This window comes from Diospyros lotus, chromosome 1, assembly GCF_014633365.1.
Source record: "Diospyros lotus cultivar Yz01 chromosome 1, ASM1463336v1, whole genome shotgun sequence".
NCBI lineage: Eukaryota > Viridiplantae > Streptophyta > Magnoliopsida > Ericales > Ebenaceae > Diospyros > Diospyros lotus.
Window position 1 is genome coordinate 14,645,843 of NC_068338.1, and position 22,549 is coordinate 14,668,391.

The following is a 22,549-nucleotide window of genomic DNA, read 5'->3' on the forward strand; positions in this document are numbered from 1 at the left end:
AGCATTACAGTTTACATCCCTATCTTTTACTTTGACAAATCAAATTTCAAATGAAGAAGGGATATGAAAGTGGACAAACTGATGCAAAGGCAAGGAATTCCAAGCCAAGTAGAACAAGTAACTAACTACTACTTCAAATGTGATATTAATTACAAGTTCGGTCATATTTTCAACTTTTCTCCTTCCTTAAAATTAAACTACTTTTGATTTGAATTGCAGGTCTTTCTTAAATCTTTTTTTTATATCTAATATCTTCTCCTCCATACACTTTGTTGGAAAGTATCTCTTAGTTTTCTTCATCTATTAACATTTTTATTACTTTTTGAGTGTATATTAAATAAATTCATTAAATAAAAGTAATAATTTACAAATCATATGTACCAAATAGACACATATAAACTTATATGTAAACTCATTTCTTCATATATTTGAATTCTAATAGTGATGAGTGATATCGTAGTCCTTTGCAATCGAGTCTATTTCAAGAACATAAATCATATTAAACCTAAATTATCTTATATTAAATAGAAATCACATCAAGTTATTACTAATATTGTATGTTCTATTTTATATTCTTCTTGTATAATTATATATTGACTATAATATTTTCGTCTTAATTATCTTCATATTTTTGCATGTTAAATTTTTTATTTCCCAACATTTGTTGTGACATAACAACAAAATTGATCTTCCAATCATTTAATATGACTTCCATTTTAACTTTATAGAGGTTTTATAATAATTATTATATAAAATATTAGATATAATTCTTCTTTTTTACTATTTTATTTTTATTATTATATATAACAATCTTGGTTCTCTCCCTTTTTATTTGGATAATTAAATAAAAATATAGGAACCATATTTTGAGGCAAATTAAGGGAGGGAAGAAAAATCCCAATTGAACAAGAATTCGTCTCGAAATTCAAAGCAGTTGATACACAATCCATGGATGAATAAGACATCCAGAAATAATAATTAGAATAATTGAACAAGCAAAAACAAAAAGATCAAAATCAAGAACACGGTAATCAGCCAACACATGGCAGTAGAACGCATGGAATGAATATGAGGACCCACCAATGGATCCAATGAAGTTTCCCCCTTCCCCCGACCCACCCCCGTTGCGTATCTAATCGAACTGTAAATTGCTGACTTCGACCCCATCTTTCGGCCTTTATTTAATTGCATACATACATACATATATAGATAGGTATATATGTTATACGTGTCGATAGCATCGTATTGAGCTGAGTGAATCTGGGAAGATGGCAAAGCCTCTGCAGATCGCCATTCTTGGTGCTGGCATTTTCGTCCGAACTCAGTACATCCCAAGATTGGCCGAGCTCTCCGACCTCTTTCTTATCAAAGCCATTTGGAGCCGTAGTGAGGTGTCCAACCCATGTTTTCTTTTTCTCCTATTTTCTTGTTAACCAAACGGGCAATTAGAGAAAGTTTGTTGGATTTTGGGTATTTTTGATGCGTTAATTCTCTCTTCTTGGGCTTCTCGTACAGGAATCAGCCAAGGGCGCTGTTGAGATTGCCCGCGAGATTTTTCCTGATGTTGAATGTAAGTGGGGTGACAAGGGACTTGATGAGATTATTCAGGACAGTTCTATTGTTGCAGTTGCTGTGGTTCTTGCTGGACAAACTCAGGCATCTCTCTCTCTTCCCCCGCGGCCCTGCGGGGGGATTTTTGATTCAGTAATTATGTGTTACTATAAAAAGTGTGTTATAACATTTTATCAAGCAAATAAAAAAATGTCTTATGTATTCATATATGTCTGTGATAGAGGGAGAGGAGCCCCCATTTCCATAGATTTGATAGATGCTTCTGTATGTGATTGTATTGTCTTTGCCATTGTAGCTTGGCACTTCTGTATATATTACAGGGAGTAAACTTTTGTCTATTAATAATGCAAACTAGCACAAATGAAACCTGAAACATTTTCGTGTCCATTTGCAAGAATAAAGGAGATGTGCAAACTTGTTCATATTCTAGAGGGAATAAGCTAATAAGCAATACTATAAAACTTTTGCTGAGGGTGTTTGAACAAGGTTAAAGAAAAAAAAAAAAACTGAGGTCTTTGTAAATAAATTTGGTTTCATGCTTAATAGGTCAACTATGGAATATATACCTGCTGAGGTGACTGATTGAATGGTCTAAGGATGAAAAGGATATATATATATATATATATATGGTGTTTATAGATTTGTAAAAGACCTATAGCAAAGTGTGTGGAGAAGTTTTATGGGGTTTTTTTTAATTAGAAGCGAGTCCAAGTTTCTTGTATACAAGTTATTAAAGATCTCTATTACATAGTAGAAAAGTGTGCTAGAATTTGTGAAGGAGTATGAAGACTTTTCTAATTAAATAGGTTATATCAAGGATTTGTACTAAATCTTTTTCCGGTTTGCCCTATTAATAGATGAACGCATTGAGCACATCCAAGATGAGTTGACTTGATTACTGCTATTTGTAGTGATATTATCTTGGTAGATTGAACAATAGAAAGCGTGAATGCTAAACTTGAGTTCTGGAGGGACATCTTAGAATTTGAAAGGTTAAGGTTGAATAGATTTAAAGTTGAATTCAACGTCAATTCATAGACATGGGATTGATTTCTTAGGTCTGAGTGCATCTGCAAGACGTTATCCCAGAGTTCCTTTGCGGTTGAATAACACATATAGTTTGCACTAATGTCTTCAACCATAGAATGCACCAACCAGGTCATAACCATCGAGTTCTCATTATCCCAAGTGGAGAAAGCTGGATCCTTCTCATCGGGCTTCTACGTTCTCCCATGATATATCTGAACTTCCTTTGTCCCCTGATATACATTTGGACTGACTGTGACCACCGCAGGAAGTTATCTCTATTGAGGCAAATAGTGGTGATTTGAATAGGGTGGTTCTTGGTAGAGGCCCGAGGGGTTTGGGATGTGGTAGTGGGTGTTGACTTTGCTGTAACATCGGACATGGTGGAAAAACAATGAAATATTTTAGTCCCTAGGGTTTTCTACTCTGCTTTGATACCATAAAAACAGATGAACAAGAATGAAATAAGCTAAATATTTTGGAAATCATTTAAAATATCTCCTAAAAATTAGGAGCAAATTTGAATTAGGCTTAGAAGATAAAATACATCAATTTAACTTTAAAATTGCAGAAATTATCTTTTGCAAATGGCCTCATCCCTTTAATCTTTTAACCTTATCACCTTATCCCTTTAATCTTGTAATCTTCTCCTATCTCCTAACAACCTTATCACTTAATTCTCAGCCATAAGAGAAAGAACCAGGATTTTATTTTAAAACTAGATTTCTCCAAATATTTTTCTTTTTTCTGTTTTCCAACAAAACTAATTCAAATCTTTCAACATTATCTTTCTCCCATTTTTTGATTTAGATGTCAAGGACCAAAAGCCTATGTTAAGTGGTCAGGAATTCTTCCGGTATAAATTTGCAATTCTTACATCATAAGCGATCATTTTGTTGGACAATAATCTATTTGGATAATTGATCAGCCATTTTTATATCTAACCTTGGTTTTATTCTATATGACGATATCATACATCATGACAAAAATCCAAAATAGTTTTCTCTCTTATTACGTTTTCTCCAAATCGATAATCTCTATGATCATCTTTATACCCATTCACTTCTTAACCCACATGTCCATTTAAGTCACCTCCTATAACGATCTTCTCTCCTCTTGGTATTCCTTGCAAAACTCCTCTAAATCATCCTAAAATGTTGTTCTGATCTTTTCTCTCAACCCAACTTGTTGCCATATGCGCTGGCAATATTTAAAGTCTCTTATCCTAGGATAGCTACAACTGCAATAATCCTATTTCCCAACTTTCTTTGCACCCACTATCTCATCCTTCAGAGTCTCATAATAATCCCTACTACATTCCTTGAATGCTCCTCTGTGGGCATCAAAGTACATGTCTAGACTCAATCAACATATTAGCCTTCTCACCAATGCATTTCGTCTCTTGAAGGCAAATAATATCATTTATTCTCCTAATCATCACATCCACCACTTTAGATTTGTTTGTTGGGTTAAAGTTCCTATGTTCCATGATCCAATCCTTAGACTTTGGGCTTGGATTAACTTCTTTACTCCCATCCGTCTATGAAAATGTGAGAACCCTTGTAAATTTAATACTATACCTAGGTGCCATTGCCAACAAGGATTTTAGCATAAGTTCCTGCTTGAAATATGAGTTATCTTGGGAACTTGATGGTCGTAGAACTTGTCATATAGTTTATCAATTATCGTGTTTTTGGTTTGTAAAATTAATTACATGTTTGAAGAATATTATAATGTTATTTATTGCAAGGAAGTGTTTTCCCTTGAGTGTTTGTAAGCTATAAGATGAGTCCACAACCTTACATTTAACTAAGAGTAGATGTGCAAAGCTTAGATGCTTAAAGGTGTGATCAAGGTTATGCAAAAATTATGAGAAATAAAGACTATGAATTTTGGCCAAGAGGCTGTTTAGTGGCCCTTTGTCTGTGAACACAGTTGAGTTAAGCATGTGAAGGTTTTTCCCTACTTACTCTAATTGACCCTAAAAGGATTGTCTATAATATTGCATCAAAGTAAACCCAAAGGCCTGGGTTAAGGGACAGTTTTGAAGGAATTAGCTTGCTGAAATCTTTGGTTTAAATGGATGGTCCTAAAGGTGTGCGCTAAACAAGAGTGGGTAATGGGCTTGGGCTTGGGCTTGGTTAGAGTTTGGGAGTTTGTAAAATTTAAAAGGAGTTAAGTGGGCATGATTTGGGCTCAAAAACTTGGTCTTTGGAATTGTTAGATAAAGAGAGCACCTTAAGGAGGGTAGGAAAAAGTCCTAGGCTCCTCGTACACAAAAATGACATGCCTGAAGAGATGGGAATTTTATCAGGATGCCTTGCTTGAAATATGGGTTATTTTGGAAACTTGACATCTATTTCATCATGTTTTTGGTTTGTAAAATTGGCTATATATTTGAAGTATATTTGTGCTAAAATATTATGTATTGCAAGAAAGTGATTACTTAGTTGTTCCTCGAGTATATTTAGGGCTCTAAGGTGAATATACAACCTTATGATTAACTTAGAGTAAATGTGCAAAGCTTAGGTGCTCAAAGGTGTGAGGCCAAGGTTACACGAAATGAGATGTACGCCTAGAAGTTTCAGCCAAGGGGCTGTCCAAGGGTACCAAACTGTCATCATATAGATGAGCCAACAGGGTTTGTCCAAAGTTACTTCAATTAACCCCAAAAAACCTGCTTCCAGTATTGCATCAAAATGAGGCCAATTATGAAGGAACTAACTTGCTTGAATTTTGAGTAACTTCCTAAAATATGACTAACTCAAAATATAAAGTTACTCAAATAGGGTTATATTTGGCCTATTGCTATCAGTTAATTTGAGTAACTCAAAATGAGGCCAAATTTGAAGGAACTAACTTCCAATACACAATATTTTAGTGGGCTTGGGTTTGGCTATATTTGGAATTCCTTAAAATATGAAGAGACTGAAATGGGCTTTGATTTTGGCTCATAAACTTGGGCTTTTCAATTTTTAGATTAAGAGAGAACCTCAAGGAGGTAGGAAGAAGTCCCTAGTACCCAAGAATGATATATCTGAAGAAATAGGGATTTTAGCATGAGTTATTGCTTGAAATATTAGTTCTTTTGGAACTTGATGCATATATATTTTCTATCATTCTTTTGGGTTGAAAAATTAGCTACATATTTGAAGTATATTTGTGCTAAAATATTGTGTATTGGAAGTGATTTCTTAGTTTTCCCTTGAGTATTTGTGTCTAGAAGGTGAGTACACAACCTTACCTTTGACCAAATGTGCAAAGATTAGGTGCTCAAATTTGTGTCCAAGGTTACAAAAAATGAGGAAAAATAGAGCCTAGAAGTTTTAGCCAAGGAGCTGTCCAAGGGGTCCCAAATTGTGGCCATATAGGTGAGTTATGTGAGGGGTTTTCCCAAAGTTACTCAAATTGACCCTAACCCTAAAAAGGCTGCCCACAATATTGCATCAAAATGAGGCCAAAACAAGACCAAATGCCTATGTTGAAGAACTGTTTTGTAAGGAGTTAGTTTTCTGAAATTTTGGTTTTAGATGGGCCTAAGCAAGGAAAGGTAATGGGTTGAGTTTGACTAGAATTTTAAATTTTGGTAAAATTTAAAGAGAGTGAAATGTGCTTGATTTGTGCTGAAAAAACTAGGGCTTTGAAATGGTCTATTCGTGGGCCTTATTTTAGTGTGCCAAGACTTTGATTAAAAAGTTTCAAACCTGATTTCAAGTAATTGACTCGTAATATATCCCTAAATAGGCCTATTCTTTATGTAAGGTGATGCCCAAATAAAATAAATGCAAAGGAATTTGAGTCCAATGACCTGAAGTAATGGACCAAGGAAAAAGAACTGCGTCTACTTTTTGAAGTAGAATTATACATTGTATTAGTGCATGATTGTGGTGTGATTGTTGCATGAAGGACAAAGAACACTTGATAAGAAACTCTTAGGCATAATGTAGGATATATTGGCCTTAAAGAATGTGTGATCACATATAGAGATTATTAACAAGCACGAATCCATGTAACTGACTCTACCTAGTGGGGTTGAGACTTGGTGTTGTTGTTGTTGTTCCTTTTCATTCTCTAAAAAAATTCCATATGAACTTTTATTCAGAACCATATACTCATTGTCTTCATGATGTGGGACAGCCAATGAAATTTACAGTAGATTGCAGAAGAAGATGTAGTAGGGGGAGGGAGGGTTCAATGTCAATCAGAACTGGTTTTCTGATTACACCCTTAGGCTATTTATAGGCAAAGACCAACTAAAAGATAATTTCCATAGGTAAAATTATCCCAACAAAATCAATAAAAATCTAGACCTAAAATCTACATAAAATAAAACAAATCAAAATAAATAAGTATCCTATCACTTCCATAAATGCACATTAATCTGTTGTTCATGGGTTGGTATAGGCCATTCCCAAACTTGCCCTGTCCTTTAAAGGTGAAATATTCCTTCATGTTACCACATCTGAAGTGCACGTAAATTCTGAAGTGAAAGTAAGTGGTTAATGGATCAGTCAAGGCAGCAAGAGCATGAATGCCTTTACTTCTAAAATTCATAGGAATTAGCACCTTGAGAACCTGTATAGTTATATTGTTTTATATTATAATTGTATAAATTACTTATCTATTTTTAATATTATTAAGTATTTTGTCACATGTATTTTATTTTCAATGTTAGTAAGTATTTGTAGAACTAAGTAATTTAAAAAATTCTGGGTTATTGAGTATTGTTAAATCATTTGTCTTAGATTAGTTAAAAGTCTCGGGAGGTTAGTGGTCAAGGATGTATTCGATATTTCATTAGTTAGTTTTTCTATTAGTTGGTTAGTTGTAACGGCGGTTATGTCTTGTTTGGTCCACCCCTTATGTTCTATAAATAGGGGGTTGTGAGGTCTCTTTTATCATTCGGTTTTTCATCCTATCTTGAGAGAGTTATGCGAGTATGTGCTGTGTGAGAGAAAAGCTGTTGAGTGCTTTGTAATCTTATGTTAACTCTGTATTGCCTGAGGATAGGGCTGTGAGAGAGTGTTCTATAGTGCATGTAATCATTCTTGTGATTCAAGATAGTGTAAAAGAGGCCTAAGGCAGTCTGGATGTAGGTTTCCTTTCAAGGGAACTGAACTAGGATAAATTCTATGTCTTCTTGTGTGTGTGTTAATCTATTTTCTATTGTTTCCATATTCTGCTTTCTCTTTCGTGTGTGGAGAGTTTCTTATTATTCTTGAGGGTTGAGTGTTTGAATAAGTGAGGCAGAAGACTGGGATAACAAGTACTTATTTTATATTCTTTAGTATTTATGTTTACATCTGACTTGATTTAGGGTTAAAAATAAACGCAGAAGCAGATAGGAAGCAAGTGAGAGAGCACTTCTACTACTTGATCTCATGTAGATCATGCATTCAAATTTCATGGACTGCAATATTAGATGATCTATAGCTTGTATGGACGAGGGGCTGTGCCCTGCAATTGGGTACCTTGCCTGCATGATTGCCCAGTTTTGGCCATGTCTTGTCTTATTGTTGACTTGTTCATTAATGTAATAGAATTTAGACTTCTAATCCACAAATTATTTGTGAATTCACAGTGAATCCATGAATTAAAATGTGATCTGCCATTTGAATGTGGTGCAAGGAGAAATTGCAGATGCTAAGAAACAAAATTGGGGATGATTAGCTTCTTTAATGTCCAACCAAGGATAAATTAACTTTAGGACTATTATTTTCCCACCAATCACTGTGTACTGGTCGGTCGTATTTGCAGATTATTTCACTGATCATTAAATCATGAGTGTAATTTTAATATCTTCTGTTGCATGTGAATTATTTCATGCAGGTAGACATGTCACTGAGGTTGCTAAAGGCAGGGAAGCATGTCCTTCAAGGTGAATTGGCTTTAAATAACAATAAACCAGAGGTTTAGGGTCTTATTGTTTCTCTAGCCTCCAGTATTCTTCCATAGATTAGGGCAATATGCAGTATTCCTGAGAGAAATATAAGATCCCCTGCAGCAGTTGCTCCTAGGATTTTATTGATGGTTAGATATTGAATTTTATGATGTCTGCATGTACCCACAAGTGTGTGCTCGTGCTCGACTCTGTCTGGATATATATGAAAGATATAGCCTTTCTATTTTGATAGTACCCTCTTGTTCAATAAACTAACACGTTTTTGTTTGGGCATGTGTTTATTATTGCTTGGCTGATTCGGTGGATCAAAAGAGAAACCAGCTGCAGCTTGTAAGTATCAATGAAATTATAATTCTTGTATATTTCTTTACTAGCCATCCACAATTTCCAAAATTAATGATTGTCTCCATTTGTGGTCAAGTTGTTCAGTATTCCTATTAGTTGCTTGAAGAAAATCAGAGATGTCTGCTTCAGGAAATTATGTCAGATACTAAAAGTAGATTATTCATAAAATAATGGATTTATATGTATAAAAAAAGTGACTGATAGACTTTTAATCTGGTTGAAAATGTCTTCTGCACTCAAGCAGTCTTACTATATTATTTTTATTTGTTTCAATATGAAAACATCTATATGATAGGACCACATGAAATAGATTATTTGAATCTAGCAAAAAAGAAACAGATTATTCAAAAAAGTACTGTATTAAAGACTCGGAGTCGCTCTAAGTTGGGCAATTTGCACTTCCATGCTTTTCATCATGTGGGAAAGTTGAAGAGATGCACAGAATCCAAAAGTTGTTAAGGGTAAAGAATCACATAATCATTCACTTATTAAGGAAAAACAGAAATCTCATACTCAAAAGTTACAGAAAAGTAAAGGCATTGAAGGTAGTACAGAAAGGACATTAAAGGCACATCTATGTTACCAGTCTTTTTCTTCTTCCTTTTTGCTGAACTATTTTACCAGTCATTACGTGGATGAGTGATTTGTTTGATGGATTAGGTTGCTGACCTAGATTTTCATTCTACGATTTTATTTTCTTTTTAGATGCATTATCATTGTAATATAGCAACAATAATAGTGCAACATTGATAGGGTGTAAGATAGTTTTCTATTTAAATAAGAAGTAACTAGAGAGAAAGACCTTTTCATACACACCACATCTCCATTGCACTGTTGCTACTGATGCTTTCTGAATATAACCGTCACACTGCAAGCTTGGAATATCTTCAGCATCGTAGTGTCAATTTTAGAGTACTGTGGCATGTCTTTTTGCTAATCAGGCAGTCATATTCAGCTTCAGTTAATGATGACAATTTTGATCCTTTAGTTACTACTCCATAAATTGAGTATGCAACTGGGCTAGTGTGTATTTTTCTTAGAATTATTTACAAATTTCTCAAAATACAAGATTCATAGTCTAGATTGATAAAAATGGCATATAGAGTAGGAAGGACATGCCCCCCCCCTCTCTCTCTCTCTGAACTGCCAAATTGTTTGTCTTTGTTATTCATGAAAAAACATTTAAGTTACTTTTCCTCATTTAATTTCTAAACACGTTGAGTGGCTTTCCTAATGTTGAGACCGCTACGTTGGGATGTCTTGGGAGTTTCAGAACTTTGAGTAAAGGAGTGAGCCAGATTTACTGTTTCACTCAATTTTCTAGATGCCTTGGGAAAGGCTAGAGAAGTCGCTGAAATTGTGATTGATGTTGTGGGCTTTGCTGGACACTGCTTTCTTTCTATACATATTTTCATGAGGTATTCTTCTTAAAATGAGATCTTGGATGCCTATCCCTTTTTCAAGAACAGCCAACATGCTGCTGTAACCCTCACTGTTCTTTTGGGTCTCTTGAAATATATGAAAAACAGTAAGTCATTTGTTCATGCAAAAGGGTTTGGCTTGAAAGTTTTGGACCATTTTTTCCCTGGGTTGAGATGGAACTCAGCATTAGATTTTTGTAGCACGTGAGTGCCTTACTATGGAGTGACTTGGAGAATTCCTTCAAAAACAAGTAGTGATTGGATCCACAAGTTCACTACTAAATGGATGTTGTGTTCCTTTCACTCACGTGGCATCCATTGAATCAAGTAAACTTTGGGATCAGTACCTTTTATGGGTACCAAGAATTGAAGGATTTAAGAATGGAAAGGACTTGAGTCAACCACGAGAGAGTGGTATTATATATTGGAGTGGAAGAAGAATATGTTTTGTAAAGTTAGGTATTTCAAAAGACTAGCAATCCCACATTGCTAAGAGAAGAGCCTTTAAAGCACTTTATGTTGAGTGATCCACCTTATGGGCTTGAGACAAGGAAGAAAGAGGTATGGGCTTGTGAAAGGGGCTAACCAAAGGCAAATGGGCTGATCCCCCCCCCCCCCCCACACACACACAAAACAATATTCCACGAGGCCTTGACCAAGCCCAGTTTTTTGGTTTTGAACCTCAACAGCTATCAGTTTTAGAATTTTGAAGTAATCTTTAACAGCTACTACCAGTTACAGCCTTTAAAATGTAGCGGTTTTGGCATTATTTTCTTCTTTATTCCTCCTTTTGTAGCTGAAATTTCCTCTATGGCCGCCAGCCTATAAATACCTGTTTCTGTTAGCTTCAACAGGGACATCCAACGAGTCTCTTCTTCTACCCGTTCATTTTTGTCTGCTGGTTAAAAACTGTTTTTTGTTGTTCCTGCTTCCGCATTGGTGAGTGCACACCAATTTGAAGGCCTGTCGTATCCTGGGAGGTAGCTAGTTCAACCTTTTTTCCACCTAAAAGGTAGAATCTACCTTCAAGGACAGTGTTATACATGCTTCAGGCAGATTATTCTATTCGACAACTTCTACAGAATATTCTTTATTTTATAAAAGGGGTACTTAGGGCCCCCTTGTGCCAAAAAGGTTTTTGGCAAGTGGGCTGTATTGTCCCAGAAAATTGGAAATTTGACTTCCTTAAGAGAAAGTCAGCAAGGCTATCACTCTTGAGATGCTTAATTTTTTGGTATGTCATTATTCTCCCTCTCTCTAGGCCCATCAAGGACAAGTTCGTTAGCATCCAGTTCGGAGAAAGTATGCTAGGACTCTGGTCTGGTTCAGCCTAATCCTTTAGGTAATGGAGGTCTTCAGAGGGAGACAATTTGAGGTCATTTAAGAAAGATAAACCAATTTTAGGGTATGCTTGAACCTTTTTTTCTGAGATGTCTGGCTGTTAGAGCCTATAGTTGTACGAACCATGCCAACCAAGTTACCTCATGGGACTTACACATGTTTTCCAAGCAAGATATGCCTGTATAGGTTGGTGGATAGGTAGCTACAAATCGTCTTAGGGCCTTGTTCTGGGAACTCCAACAACATCCATTTTCCAAGACAGTTCTAGGTCCTATCAAACATGTGCTTCAATCTTCTATGTGTTTCTGCAGCTACTCTTGGAAAATCAATGTGTCAGCAGAACAGAATGCAGGGATATTAAGCTATCTACATAGGCTTAATTAAGTCAACTCAACCAATCTCTTTTCTGCTAGCTTGACAGTCTAATGTGAACTGTATTGAACAACTACAGTATTTTCATAAGATGATATTTTTAAGCAAATGAATAGCTATTTAGTTATGCAGGCAGCAGTGAAGCAGAAAGTGCACTATCAAGCTATAATTCTACCTTGAATTGTACTCTTGGTCAACCAATCTGGGCTGTTGCTGAAAATTATCGTTTTGAACCTGCTTTTGTGGAGGTATTACTTATGTCATTTATAATTTGGTTATCTTCTTATTTCTTGTTACTAATTGAATTTTTGTCTCTGCAGAGCAAAAGACTAGTGACTGAGATTGGGGATATGATGAGTGTCCAAGTTATAGTGGAAGGATCAATGAACAGTTCAAATCCTTACTTTTCAAGCTCATGGAGACGCAATTTTACTGTATGTGTTTCATTGTGAAATTCATAGCCTTTGCTTGTTCCTTAAGCCACACAATTAGCTATCAGATGCCTGAATCAAGATGATAAAGACCTATTACTGGATGTTATGTTGATTAAATATTGTGATATGCTAAGGTGCTGAACTAATACGCTTAGTTGCAAGAACTCATCCCCAAGAGCATGCAGCTACCTGTTTTGGCCAAAATCAAGATTATTAGGGCAAAGTCATAATGTTTTATATTTTTTAGTTTTGGTCAGAATATGTAATGTACTTCCTTTACAGACTGAATGTTAAAGAATTTATTGTCTTGGTTTGATTGTTAATTAACCAACTTTCTATCGTGTTATCCAACTCAAGTAGCCAATTGCTAAAGTTTTATACTTAGTTTCTCCCATTTTTTGGCAGGGCGGATTTATTCTAGATATGGGAGTACATTTCATAGCTGGGTTAAGGATGGTAAGCTCTTGCTTTTCAAGTTTATAATCAAAGCAAAGTAATTATGGTTCTGGTTACAGCATCAACTTTTATCTAAGAAGTGTTTCTGTATGTGGCATCCTTAGATTTCATGTGGAAAGCAAATTCTTTTGTAGATAGTTTTGCAAGTCTTCATCTTAAATAGCTTCTTTTGCATTATCATACTACACTAGCAATATCTCATCTCTTTATTGAAGAAAATAGTTAACTTCATAGTAATTTTATGGGCACACATATGTCTTGCATAATCATCTTTTTGTTGAAGTAAAGCAAATTCTTTAAGTTCTAATTTTTCCTGAACGAAAGATGTTGAATTTGATTATCACTTCCTTTGGGAGAAAGTTGCTCGTGGCAATCTTAAGGTCCTTTACATGCAGAGAGACAATCAGACGGGATATAGAGTTTGTGCCACCCATATTTTAACACAATCATCAATCAGCAGGCCACAATTCTGACTTTGTCTGAAATTTTTGGCAAAGAGATGGAGGTGGTTCTGGAAAGACAGGAGGATGTTGACTGTGACTTCAGGATTTTCATTGGTTTTATATAAACCCAAACCAAAAACTTAAGGTTCCATTCAGGAAGAGAGAAATCCTGTAAGCTATTGGTCAACTGTAATTGCATCATTGATTTTCAAATAAGGCTAAGTGAGATATTGGAGAAATCCTGTAAGCTAACCTTAAATATAACTGCTAGGTCCTCTTCTTACAGCTTTGGTAGGTGGAGTGCAATATTGAACCCTAAGCTGCTAGTTACTTCAGGATTCAAATCTTACTAGTTTATAAGCTCAAGATAGACTGTTGAGTTGAAAATGATGCATACTACCAATAATTTGCTACTCTTATACTTAAATCAGTTGAAACACCTTATATTCAAATTTTTAAAGCATAAAAAGGATCCACTGAGGAAGTTGGTCTGTGTTAAATTTTTTTTCCTGATATTGCATTTGTCAATATGTTCCTCCTCAAACAAGAAAGAAACACCTGAACTCTGACAAAGTTATTGTGGTTTAATTCTGAACCCCATCTCTAATTACAGAAGCTGTCCTGATTCTGTTGTTTCTTTTAAATATGTGAGGTATTAATGTTTCTTTAATTTGAAAGCATGAGACTCACTGGATATATCTTTTGGATCATGATCTGATATCATGAAAACAGCTTGTTGGATGCGAGGTGAAATCTGCGTCAGCTTTCACTTCTCATGTAGATTTGACTTTGCCTCCTCCAGATAACATCTCCTCTGTATTGTAAGTTCTGTAACATGATATTTGATCTGATGAGGTATTATTTCAAATCTTAGAATTGATAGTTTGGAATTATTTTTGGCTCTGTAGTCAACTGGAGAATGGGTGTTCTGGAATTTTTGTCATGGTGGTATCATCAAGCTCACCAAAGGTATATGGTAAAATGGTGTACTTCAATTACCTAAACATGCTCTCAGCTTTACCAACTTATGTTGTTTTAGTACTGCAGATAATCTGGCGAGTTGTTGGCTTAAAAGGAACAGTGCAAGTTGAGCGGGGCACTAGAGATGGATTACACGGATACTCGGTATGCAAAAATTGACTCATCATCTTAATCCTGGGAAGGATTCGATGTGGCAACTTTGTGCTTCTGAGTTGTTGATTTGATGAGAAATAATTACCTTTATTTTTCTCATGATGGTGTAACAGGTTTCACTCTACACAACTGGTGGGCAAAGCAAGTCCTTATTTTTCCCTTTCAGTGGGGTGAATGAAGAATTAAAGACATTTTTTAGTGATGTCTCTCAGGCTATAGTTGAGGTACCTTTTATTGTTAAAGCCTTCCTTTACCCAATTAATGTTTTTTTTCCTCACCTGACCTTTCTTTCTGTAACATCTGGCCCATAGGTCTGCTCTTAACTTATCTGTTGCTCTGCTGCACTTGTGTGTGTACTTCATCTTCAAGTTTCTCCTTTTACCATTTAGATTTCTACACTACTAATTGACAAGCTATTCCTTTCTTTTTTTGCCAAGCTATTCTTACTGTCACACTTCATCTCCAAATTGAACAAAACGAACTTCATTTTTACCAAATCTCAAATGCTAAATTTTGACCTTTCACTTGCACATTCTCATTCTGCTATTTTTTTTTTTTTTTTTGGGGGGGGGGGGGGGGGGGGGGGGCGCAGAATGGTGGCAGCTGTAAAGCTGATCCTCGATGCTCTTTCGTCGAAGGTGCCAGAGATGTTGCTGTTCTAGAGGCAATGCTTGAATCTGGAGAGAGGGAAGGAGCCATGGTCCAAGTAAACAAATTCTAGCCTAGTTTACAAACATACTACATTGTGATCCATCATCAGATGCTCTACAACTCATTGTTTCCAGAGTATAGTGCTTCTTTATAATAATGATAAGTGAAACATTGATTCAGACCTCAATTATGAACTCAGTTGTTTGTGAACCTATTCTATTGAATGAATAAAATTGCTTCAGAGAAGATATGGAGAAGAAATGTTTTGTGGGTATGAAGATAAGAAGTTGATGGGGGAAGAAAATGGAGTTGAGAAAACCATCCCCACCGTCTTTATTTTCCTCAACTGTTTGTTGAAGTTGGATTGGGACACGATATAGAAAACTCTTGATTTCTTCCACCAACTTAGAAGACTCATTAAATGGAGATGAACACAGCAAGTTAGTGATTGAGTATGGTAGTTGCCATTGGACCCATGAAGCTTCCCAATCATAAAATCTGTGAATTATGGAGGCAGTACGGACCAATTCGCTTCTTCTCAGACAAATCTTAATTACTTATCTCCAGGGTTGCTTTCACACAGCTGTCCAGTATTTGGGTTTAATTTATTTGCACTAAACCTTCTAGCAAAGTTCAAGAAATTGCCTAATTTGTTGGGCCTGCTCACCAAATTAGACCTAGAATAATAGAAAAATATGATATCATCTAGAATTTTTTGTATGACTATGACAACAATATTTGTACAAATTAAATATTATTTTCCTTTCAAAACTTGTGAGGTTTTAATAATTATAATACTATTTCATTTGTTCATTTTCTATGTTTGTTGTTGCTATTTTCACTTGTTCCGAAATTATATCTATGGTATTAAAAATTAACAAATAAATGTTCTCAATGCACGGAATTCTTTATTTTATGAGATTATATTTGTATGTAAAATAATATATATATATATATATATTTTCAATCCCAACCCACTCTTTAGACATTTTTTTAGTCATTTGGACCGAGATTGTATTCTACAAATTATAGTTATTTTGGTATGAAGCAATAAATAATTGACTGGCTAGTTGAGGCAAATTGCAATTGGAATGTCATTTTTGTAGGGCCATGTTTGTCAGATAGAACCACCTTTAAAGAAAAGAAAAATAAAATATAAAAGAGCCCAAATCTTACTTAAATACCTAGTGAAAGTGACCACAAAAGAATAAGTTAGAATTAGATATCTTTCTACTTAGTTTATAGGACATATCACGACTTTAAGGCTATTTATTCCTTGTATACAAGTTATAAATAGAAGATTAGGAAGGATGTTTATGGTTAAATAAAAATAGATTATGATTTATATTCTTTCTTCACTCTTTTTATTTCACTAAAAGATATTAAATTTCTTTAATATATAGATTATAGGATATTAAGCCATTCAAAATATCATTTTATTAAGACCAAGTACATGTAGACTTTGGTTGTTTCTTAAAAATAATACTAAAGAGGACTTGTTTTAGACTTTAAGACAGAAGAAAAATGATCTCAAATTGTGTAAAATTAGAATTATTATCTATATATTATGTGAAAATACCTAATTGGCTTGTATATATCACTAGGTTAACAACAAGTGTAACTCATTCATATCCTATCTTAACAAATAGTTTATTTTTTAAATAAATTAATATTAGAAAAATTAAATTCATTTGAAAATATCTCTGTTGACTGTTTTTATTTCAAAATTAAAGTATTTATCACTATACTTTAAATGAATATGATTATGTTATTGTTATAAATTAACAATAACATAATCATAATTTTAGACTAAATAGGAATCATCTAAATAAATTTTAAAGTTTAATTTTTTTTTTAGAACATTTAATGCAAATTTGGAAATCTTTAAAGAAATCATGATGAATCTTTTTACATCATCAGACCGAACCACTTCAGGCTCTCTGCTACCTTCTCTTGATCGGCTGAGGCTGTCACGATTTCACCAACCTTCTCTCCCTCTCTTTGAAAGAGTCTCCTCTGTAAAAAAACAGTACGCAAATGGGCTGACAACCCATGTTCCCAGGTTTCTACATTGCACTTACTTTGCCCGTTTGGTTGCTCAGAAAATGTGCTCAAACTAAGCCAAGAATTACCAGTTGCAGAAGCCTTCCAACATTCTGCAATAAATACTCGAGAATTACCTCTACTTCCAGTCAGTATGTTTCTTGGGAAAAGGAACATACGTTCTACGTATAAGAACACAGCACCTTGCGACCTTCCTTCCATGCCATTCATATATTTTTCCCGGGAAGAGAAATAAAACTTGTATTTTCAACGCCGCAACAACACAGTACCTACCAGTACTACTTCATTTTTTTTTTCCTTTCTTTTCCTTGCATTTTTCTCTGCCGTTCAGCAACCAAACGGAGGAAAAATCCTACTTGTTTGGTTTTATTGCTTGTGGTTAATCATTTCCATGTTTTGGGTTTTTGCTGGTTTTCATCCTTAGCGAGACAAAATTACCAGAGAGGCGCCTCATATTCGCAGATGGATCTCTAGCCGTTGAATCATCGAGGTTCTTCTAACCCTTGCCTTCTTATTGTCCTTCTGATCAAAGTCTTTAAGCAAATTCTGCGACAAGAAAATCATCTTCAGAATATTTTTCCGATTGTAGACCCTTCGTTGAATATGGCTTTAAGCAAACGGCGTGGTTTCATTGGTGTTGGTAAAAGAATTGTGGGTTCTTATGGTATTGTGTAAAAAGAGCGTAGCATGTTGCCGAGACTTCTTACTTTTTAAGGGTCGGGGAGGGTCAGGTTTATACATTGTCTTTTGCTTACCTTTTTGTGAAGATGATATTTCCACAACCATGACCATCCAATCAGACCTAAAAGCAACTTTACTATAACATGTTGTGTTGTAGTAATGAAAAGAAAATGAATTTTTGGGTCTACTTATCGGTGAAATACCTTGAAAATGAGCTGAATGGAAATTGATCCTTTGTAGCCTTTTGGAAGTTTATTTTTGCAATTGAAGTTGTGTTGAACAAACATATTGTTGTTCTCTGTATTTTCTGCAGGGTGTGAGTGTTGTACAAATCATTTCCTTTTGTTACATTCAGCCTGCTTAGTATCGACAATTAAGAAAATGCAGAGACCACCATTACCTGACGATTTTGCTCTGAAGGAGACCTCCCCCAAAATTGCTGGGGCAGGGATGAATATTGGTGATAAGCTCACTTGCGCGTATGATCTAGTGGAGCAAATGCAATACCTTTACGTTCGCGTAGTGAAAGCAAAGGATCTGCCCGGGAAGGATGTAAGTGGAAGCTGTGATCCATATGTTGAAGTGAAGCTCGGTAACTACAAGGGAGTTACCAAGCATTTCGAGAAGAAGTCCAACCCAGAGTGGAATCATGTCTTTGCGTTCTCCCAGGATAGATTGCAAGCATCGTTTCTTGAAGTGGTGGTGAAGGATAAGGATGTGGTTTTGGATGATTTCATTGGCAGAATTCAGTTTGATCTCAGTGAAGTCCCAAAGCGCGTTCCACCAGATAGCCCATTGGCACCACAATGGTACAGACTGGAGGACAGAAGAGGTGACAAGATTAAGCATGGGGAGATTATGCTTGCTGTTTGGAAGGGAACTCAAGCAGATGAGGCTTTTCCTGATGCTTGGCATTCTGATGCAGCAACAGTTAGCAGTGATGGTGTTTCCAAGATCCGGGGAAAGGTGTACCTAGCTCCTAAGCTTTGGTATGTCCGAGTCAATGTGATTGAATGCCAGGATCTAGTACCTAGCGATAAGGGAAGGCATCCCGATGCTGCTGTTCGAGTTGTGCTTGGAAATCAAGCATTGAGAACCAAAATAATAAAGGGTTTCAACCCAATGTGGAATGAGGATCTTGTGCTTGTCACTGCCGAACCATTTGAGGAGCCCTTGGTTATAACTGTGGAAGACAGAGTAGCACAGAACAAAGATGAGTTTTTGGGAAGGTGTGTGCTTCAGTTGCAGAACATTTCCAGGAGGTTTGACAACAAAGCTGTGCCTGCCCGGTGGCATAATCTGGAGAAACACACGATCATTGAGGGAGAGAAGAAGGAAATCAAATTCGCAAGTAAGATTCACCTAAGGATCTGTTTAGAAGGTGGGTATCATGTTTTGGATGAATCAACACATTACAGCAGTGATCTCAGGCCGACTACCAGGCAATTGTGGAAGTCCAGCATCGGTCTTCTTGAACTGGGGATCATAAGCGCAAAAGGATTGTCGGCAATGAAGACTAGAGAAGGTCTAGCAACGACAGATGCTTATTGTGTGGCCAAGTATGGACAGAAATGGATTCGAACAAGGACAATCATCAGCAATACTGCTCCCAAATGGAATGAGCAGTATACTTGGGAGGTTTTTGATCCCTGCACTGTGATCACAGTAGGAGTGTTTGACAATGGTCACCTGCAGGGTGGGGGAAAGGATTCTAGGATTGGGAAGGTCAGGATTCGCCTCTCCACGCTTGAAACTGATCGAGTTTATACACATTCGTATCCTCTTATCGTTCTACAAACTTCAGGGGTGAAGAAAATGGGCGAGATTCAGTTAGCTGTGAGGTTCTCATGCACTTCTTTTATTAACATGTTACACAAGTACACACAGCCAATGTTGCCGAAAATGCACTATGTTCATCCTTTGTCAATAATCCAGCTCGACATGTTGAGACACCATGCCACTCAGATAGTCTCAATGAGGCTGAGTCGAGCTGAGCCACCTCTAAAGAAAGAGGTTGTTGAGTACATGCTCGATGTAGGATCGCATATATGGAGTGTGAGGAGGAGCAAGGCTAATTTTTTCAGGATTATGAATGTAATCGGCGGGTTTATTGCAGTTGGGAAATGGTTTCATCAGGTCTGCCACTGGAAGAATCCCATCACAACCATTCTAATTCACATCCTTTTCGTCATTCTGGTCCTTTACCCTGAACTGATGCTTCCCACAGCATTCCTCTACCTCTTCTTCATTGGGATTTGGCGATATCGATGGAAACCAAGGCATCCTCCCCACATGGACATCCGACTGTCGCATGCTGATGCTATTGGCCCTGATGAACTGGATGAAGAATTCGATACATTTCCAACCACCAAGGGAAGTGACATTGTTAGGATGAGGTACGATCGCCTGAGAAGCATAGGAGGGAGGATTCAAACTGTGCTCGGTGACTTGGCAACTCAGGGGGAGAGGTTTCAGTCCCTCCTGAACTGGAGAGATCCCCGAGCATCGGCTCTGTTCCTCACATTCTGTTTCGTCATCGCCATAGTCCTGTACGTTACGCCGTTTCAGGTGGTGCTGCTTCTTGCTGGATTTTATGTGTTAAGGCATCCAAAGCTCCGCCAAAAGCTTCCTTCATTGCCTCTCAACTTCTTCAGGAGGTTACCTGCCAGAACAGACTGCTTGCTCTAGGTCTCTTCTAGCTTGGATTCTGTTGCAGTGAACAAATGAATTCCATCTATATATATATATATATATATCTATTCATCTTGATGCTGCTGTTCCAATTAACTCTTGTTGAATTCTAGATGTGAGTATTGGTCTCGTTTCATGAAAAACAACTTTCTTTCTTTTTCCCAATTTGAGTTCAAAGTTTAGTCTCTAAAACTTTAAAGCTGTGTTTTCACTGCAAATTCCAGAATCTGTTAATCTTTCAGCTTAGCATGTCATCTAGTGATTTGCAAGATGGGTTAATTCCTGGATCCTCATATATTGTATCTCATTTCAATTAGGAATGGATTAATTCAATGACTTGTGGAGATTACATGAACTAAGTGCAGTCAAAGGTTTAACTATCGTCTCTGTTTCCGAAAAATTATAATAATCTGAGTTGGATGCTTTGAAAAAGATAGCACCTATTGGAACCTAGGTTATGCATAAACAAAAACGTGAAACATTTTTGATATGAAATGAAAATGGACATTTTTTTTAAAAGATAGGCATAAATAGGGTTTAAAACGAAAATAACAAACGTTTCAGATCCATGCAACATAAGTCGGAATAAAGAAAATAAATAAAATTATTTTAAACCTTAAAATATGACTCTACTAGAGTCAAATTTTGGCTCCGCCACTAATGACAGTTGAAATGCTTACAAACATAATAGAAAATTTATTTTCAGAGGTATACTTGATAAAGCTTTTCAGTTCCAAGTTAAATATTATAAGGGATTAAGAAAGACAAAAGATACATGAAGAAGCATAAGGATGCTTATAAAATATGGTGTCTCATGTGATTGCAATGCCTATTGATTTCATGATAGTTAAGGGTGGCATGGTTTATGTGATAATTGATGTGTTTGGGTGGTCTCTATTTATGAGAATAAGACTCACTCTTGTTTTAAAAAGTAAAATATGTTCGTAATTGGTATAACTTTATTTATTAATATTTCTCTTATAAACGAACTTAAAAGAGTTTATTAATAAGGTGAATTTTTTTTTCTGGCTCATTTTTATTAGTTAGAGAATAAATGATGATTATCTTCAATAACATAAATATAAAAGGGTATTTTTTTTATTTGGGATGACCTTAAACGATGCTTATATATTCATGTGATATTTTTTTTATTAATAATTAATTTTTTAATCCATATCAAAAACTAATTTTAAACTTTTTCTTTTTGTGTGTGCAGAATTATTCATACAAGTAGTTGATAATTATAAAAATACTATTTCATATAATTTTGTATAAGCCTTCTCACAAAAATGTTGTATAAATGTCATTTCAGAATGAATAATGATGAAGTTATAAACAAATATGGGAGGGTGAGTGAGTGTACAGCAAAATGACAATTTTAGTCATATAAAAAATCTGAGCAAATATGAACTATCTAATCTCTATCATATAGGTGCCACTAAGATTGAAAATTAAATATTAGTAGATTAATTGTCACATTTATATAGTGTATTAAAAGAATTAGGAAGAAATAGGTCAGGTGAGGCAAGCTACGTACATTGAATTCAATGTTAAGAGTTAATTTGGTAAAAAGAAGTTACAATATCCTCTTCCATTATTAAGATTTAAGTTCTTTTAAGAGACCAAACTACGTATAAATTTTTATGTATTTATTTAGTACATGTAATTTGTGAATTATTATCATAAATTTAGCAAATGTAAACTTAAAAAATAATGAGTGCAAATGTTTATTAAGGTCTATTTGATTGGCCATATTTTTCATGAAAAATGGTCATTTTCCGTGTAAATTCTACTTTTGATGGTGTTTGATTAGTTATATTTTTCAGGTAATATAAATTATAACTTTAGTCACGTGATGCCCCTTTTCTCACTTTTGCTGGAAAACAAATTCTCAAAGGGGAGGTGAGAACAGATTTTCCAGACAATTTATGCACTCTTTTTCACATTCCATCACTCCTTTATCCTCGAGTTTCTCTTCTCATTCGGCGTTGGATCTTCCCTTTGTCGCTAGCTTGT

The 22,549-nt window shown here is 35.5% G+C and overlaps 2 protein-coding genes across 5 annotated transcripts; both read left to right on the forward strand.

Moving 5' to 3' along the window:
* Window positions 1-1,149: 1,149 nt before the first annotated feature.
* Window positions 1,150-15,870, forward strand: LOC127801607 (uncharacterized protein YMR315W). The gene is made up of 12 exons (XM_052336876.1): window positions 1,150-1,391; window positions 1,516-1,656; window positions 8,428-8,476; window positions 8,813-8,830; window positions 12,112-12,227; window positions 12,300-12,413; window positions 12,819-12,869; window positions 14,045-14,133; window positions 14,221-14,281; window positions 14,360-14,437; window positions 14,560-14,670; window positions 15,039-15,870. The coding sequence occupies exons 1-12, from the start codon at window positions 1,269-1,271 to the stop codon at window positions 15,165-15,167; spliced, it is 1,080 nt and encodes a 359-aa protein (XP_052192836.1). The 5' UTR covers window positions 1,150-1,268; the 3' UTR covers window positions 15,168-15,870.
* Window positions 15,871-16,883: 1,013 nt separating this feature from the next.
* On the forward strand, window positions 16,884-20,609 carry LOC127801589 (FT-interacting protein 3). 4 transcript variants are annotated; one of them, XM_052336848.1, is made up of 3 exons: window positions 16,884-17,436; window positions 17,586-17,892; window positions 18,156-20,609. In XM_052336848.1, exons 2-3 carry the CDS (start codon window positions 17,823-17,825, stop codon window positions 20,528-20,530), a joined length of 2,445 nt encoding a protein of 814 aa, XP_052192808.1. In that variant the 5' UTR covers window positions 16,884-17,436; window positions 17,586-17,822; the 3' UTR covers window positions 20,531-20,609. The 4 variants fall into 4 exon arrangements, with proteins under 4 accessions (XP_052192808.1, XP_052192799.1, XP_052192827.1 ...); XM_052336867.1 differs by having other exon boundaries at window positions 16,889-17,436; window positions 17,586-17,651; XM_052336839.1 differs by having other exon boundaries at window positions 16,884-17,892.
* Window positions 20,610-22,549: the final 1,940 nt, after the last annotated feature.

What these genes read in the sequence shown, in the direction of transcription:
- LOC127801607 (XM_052336876.1), top strand. Translation starts at nt 1,269, where the DNA reads ATGGCAAAGCCTCTGCAGATCGCCATTCTTGGTGCTGGCATTTTCGTC. An exon ending in GATAACATCTCCTCTGTATT is followed by an intron (nt 14,134 to 14,220) that starts GTAAGTTCTGTA and finishes TTGGCTCTGTAG; the next exon opens with TCAACTGGAGAATGGGTGTT. An exon ending in ATGGATTACACGGATACTCG is followed by an intron (nt 14,438 to 14,559) that starts GTATGCAAAAAT and finishes ATGGTGTAACAG; the next exon opens with GTTTCACTCTACACAACTGG.
- LOC127801589 (XM_052336839.1), top strand. Translation starts at nt 17,823, where the DNA reads ATGGTATTGTGTAAAAAGAGCGTAGCATGTTGCCGAGACTTCTTACTT. An exon ending in TAAGGGTCGGGGAGGGTCAG is followed by an intron (nt 17,893 to 18,155) that starts GTTTATACATTG and finishes TATTTTCTGCAG; the next exon opens with GGTGTGAGTGTTGTACAAAT.